Genomic DNA, 4,329 nt, shown 5'->3' on the forward strand with positions numbered 1-4,329 from the left:
ATGTATTGTTATGGAAATATTATATCGACTATCGACTGAATTGGTCACGATTATACAATAAATAGCTGGACTTGTTTCATATGAATCATCGTCGGACCATTATTCCTCCAACCGCTGGGCACACACATACATACACTGTATTTATACATACATACATAACTATGCTTATTAAAAACACAATGTCTTCATATGTAGTAGTAGTAGAGCTACTTGCGAAAGTTTCATCCAGGGAAATACTGCTACCTTACCTATTTCTGCCGCCAAGCAGTAAGGGTAAGGGTGCTGGTGAAATTACAGTCACATGGGACTATTCAACTTACGTCTAAGGGTGACGGGGGTAGTGGCAGTATCCCACAGATCTCTGCGATTTAAAACTCTGAACGGCACTGAAACTGTTATGGACAGGCGTGTCGTTTACCACCAGGCGCACGACTCGTTCGTCCTGTCACTGGATATCACAAATAAAAATCATATTTTTGGTAATAATATTATTTTATTCATATAAAACTTATATGAATAAAAATTGATTTCGATACTATAATCTATTTCACCTAAGATGGGTACTGTGTCATTTCAAAATTTTTATTTTTATTTTCGACTTATCTTTCAACCATCTTACTAAAAGAAATAGTAAATTTGTTATAATGTACCAAAAATCAAACAATATTTTGTCGGAGTTGTAATTTTTAACAGTATATTAAGTAGATATAAACAGAAATAATAAAGATTAAAATAAATTACCCCAACTACATAATGCGTAATACGGAATGTTTTTCCATGGCGATTGACATCATAGAATCGTAAAATCGAATCGGCTCTTGTCTATCTCGCTACAATGCAAGTGCATTCTTGACTGCGAGTCGATTTATTTTGTTTTGACTTTTGTAAGACGGTTTTGGAGTAACGGGTTCAAATTTCATTCGTTGCTGTTGATTGTATGCTTTGTTGTTGACTTTTTGTATGGTTACTGTTGATTTTTTTTATTTGTTGTGTAGTTTTTTTTAGTAAGTTAATAATATAATAATCGAAACCTTTTTATTTTGTTTACTATTCGTTCTTAAATTACTGTCCCTAAATCGAATCTCTCTTCGTTACAAAACTAAACCACTACACCAATTTATTTGTACTTGTTCTGTTTATATTTTTCTTTATTTTTTCCACAAAATTTGTTTCATTTTTCGAATTTTGTTTTTTGTTTCTTTATATTTTTTTCACACAATTCGGGGTGCATAATATTAGTAAATAAATATGGTTGTTTACAAAAATAACAGAAAATGAACAAAAAATATTATCTCGATGAGATATTTAAAGCGATTTTATTTCATTCGATTTTACGTTACTACATCCCTAGAAACTTCAAATCTGACACGTCACCATATGTACCTATACTATGTGAAATAAACTATAGTATGCCAACTGTCAAAATAAGAATGAAGAAGGCTATAACACAAATTTAGTAATCATTACTTCGTTTCGTTCACAATTCAGACATTTTAGCAAAATTTTACCTTTCTTTCACAATTTATCGATAAAACTATCGACAACAACTACATGACTATTTAAAACTTTTATGAAAACTGGCAACCCAGCTAATGCCATTTTACTGCGTCTTCAAAAAGGGCATACCATAAGTAAGGGGGAGGACGATAAGTGCCATCATCAGTCCTGCACTAGGAAAACAGCAACAAGAGATGAATGGTGACGTACAACGAGGCATACATAATACACCACTTTGTTAACAGTAAAACTACTAAAACAGATTTTACGCTATATTTATGGCCATAGCAATAAAAAATGTTATTACTATGACACTTTGTTCCTTCTGTTATATTTTCAAATTATAATACATTGGCTTGTCGTCCATCATGGTATTAATGTGGTCCAGTTTAGGGTCGCAGGTGGGCCAGATTGGTTGCACGATATCCAAGTCGGTTGTACTCGATGGCAATTGAGATTGGGGAGGTAAAGAACCCTGAAAAAAAAGAGACATTTTATGTGACTCTAGTAAAAACAGTTAAAGCTTAATATATACGACCCCTCCTAAGTATCGTATGTCGAAATTGCCAAGTTTACAGGGGAGCTTTTAAAGTTCTGAATTCAATGAAATAGTATAACACTCGAGTAGCATTCCTCAGTTTTATTCGGCAAAGCTCGTACTCAGATAGTGCATTATAAAATCCTAGATATCTTAGATGATCTATGATGATCTCTTAGATGAACACTCTAAGTGAGTAACGAGGTTTGCCGAATAAAACTAACAAATGCTAAAGTCGCGTGTTATGTTCATTTCAGCGAATTTAAAACTTTAAAACGCTCCCTCTAAACTTGGCAATTTGAACATACGATACTTTACGTAGGAGGCGTCATTAAGCGTGAAGTGTTTTTCGTATCCTTGAAAAGTTGGTATTTTTTATTTGTACCCTTTTTCACTAGAGCCATAGTTATAATTACTAATAACATTTTAGTAGCAATACAGCTACTTGTGAAAGAATTCCTTCACGGAAATACTGCCATCTTAATTATTTCTACCGCAAAGCAGTAATGTGAGTATTATTGCAATTCGGTTTTGAAAGGTGCTGGTGAAAACACAGGCACTTGGAACTTGTTAACTTGTCTCTGGGTGACGGACGCGGTGGCAGTACCCCTCAGATCTTTGCGATTTAAAGCTCTGAGCCGTATAGCAACTGTTGTGGACAGACGTGTCGCTTACCACGACTTGTTCGTCCCGTCACTTGATATTATAAAAATAGTGTGGCCGAACGGTTACCATCCTGGACTGCCACGGAGAGTTCCCTATTTATTTTATTTATTATAGCATGTAGAAGACTGTAGTCTCTGCCTACCCTGATGGGAAAATGGTGCATACAGTGCTGGGCACTTGAAATAGAACTGAATTGAAATACGTATTATACATTTGTTAAATTAATTACTACCCAAAAAATTCAATTACTGCCTAAAAGTGTATTACAAAATTCAATTATTATCTAATTATAAAAATGTATTTTTATAATTGGTTTGCAAATCTTTTAGTAATGCACTAAAAATATTAACGAAAAGGGTGCTAACAATTCACGTTCGTCCTGACACGTAAATTCGATATATATATGTATTTCTATTTATGTTGTCGTGTTATGTAAAACATTATAAGAATAAAATTAAATGTCGAATTGTAAATTATGTTCATTCGCCCATTCATTCACTCTTTCAACTGACCTGTCTGTTTTCCGATCGTCGTTTAGCTCGTGTCCGTTTCGGCCAGGGCTTTTTGAGATGCACGTAAGTGATGTGGGCCCGTTTCTCGCTTGCGTGTTTAAAACACTTGCCACACATCTCGCATTTGAACGGCTTCAGCCCTGTGTGGATCTGAAATAATATATCTAGAGTTAAAAACCACAAAACAATAAATACAGTAGAAGTGGTTAGTGTGCATCTTACGCGTGCCAACAGTAGGCTTCGTTAGATTTACTTGAACTCAGTCCACCATTTTGACTTTGTACGGTATGGTTGTCAATTCGTAGAAAAATGCCTTATTGTACTGTTTTGGAGTGCAAAAATAACAGCCTCACCAAAAATATTTCCCGTAGTGGTATTTCATGAGTCTCATTTTAATAAATATCAATTATCTGTTTATCGAAATAATTTTTTTGTGACAAGAAATGAAAGTATATCTTATACCCCTGCAATATGGTAGCTTCTTTTTTGGAGAACTAAATTAATAAGTCCCATTCGTCGTCATTCAGCGATTAACCGCAGATGGCAGCACATTGATTGAAATTTCAATATAATATCAAAACGTCGCAACTTGCAATAATAGGGATAGAACTTTCAATGATATCCCAACGGAGTAAAGTTTGAAATTATAGTAACACTCCAGAATTTATCGAGTTCTTAGGTTTTCGCGATTGTTACACATAGGAAATGAAACTATTTTTCCGGATTTAAATCGCGTATATTTGTTTTTTCAAACAACTCCAGAATCCAGAACTCCAGAACTCCAGAATTTGTTATTTCTTTTTAAAGAAGGATGTCGACATCCCGTGTATTTTGTGATCCAGTGTTTTTGACGACGTGCATTAAGGAGACCTATCAATAGTTGTGATTCATTCACAAAGCATCAAAAAAGGTAATTGAAGCTGGGGTTATAAAGCTGATATAGGTTATGTTTATAACATTGTCCTGTATTTCGCTTCAGATGTCTGTTCGTAGTAGCAGAAAACAACAAGTTTTCAGTATCTTCCCAAAAATTATAAAGAACTTCCCGAATATTCCCAAATCTGCCAAACTCAGCCACATTTAATATAACTTATCATGTTCTGCAGCAATGAAAAT

General features: G+C 34.3%; 1 protein-coding gene across 1 annotated transcript in view; it reads right to left on the bottom strand.

The window, feature by feature from the left end:
- Positions 1-1,250: 1,250 nt before the first annotated feature.
- Positions 1,251-4,329, bottom strand: part of LOC113234405 (zinc finger protein 334-like) — a 41,489-nt gene continuing 38,410 nt past the window's right edge. Inside the window, exons 13-14 of the mRNA XM_026469715.1 lie at positions 3,214-3,363; positions 1,251-1,972 (exon numbers count right to left, since the gene is read on the bottom strand). Coding sequence (XP_026325500.1) covers positions 1,826-1,972; positions 3,214-3,363 — 297 coding nt within the window. The 3' untranslated portion in view covers positions 1,251-1,825. The remainder of the gene's footprint in view (positions 1,973-3,213; positions 3,364-4,329) is intronic.

This window comes from Hyposmocoma kahamanoa, unplaced genomic scaffold (genome assembly GCF_003589595.1).
Source record: "Hyposmocoma kahamanoa isolate Upper Pololo Valley unplaced genomic scaffold, ASM358959v1 84, whole genome shotgun sequence".
In the NCBI taxonomy this organism is placed as follows: Eukaryota; Metazoa; Arthropoda; class Insecta; order Lepidoptera; family Cosmopterigidae; genus Hyposmocoma; species Hyposmocoma kahamanoa.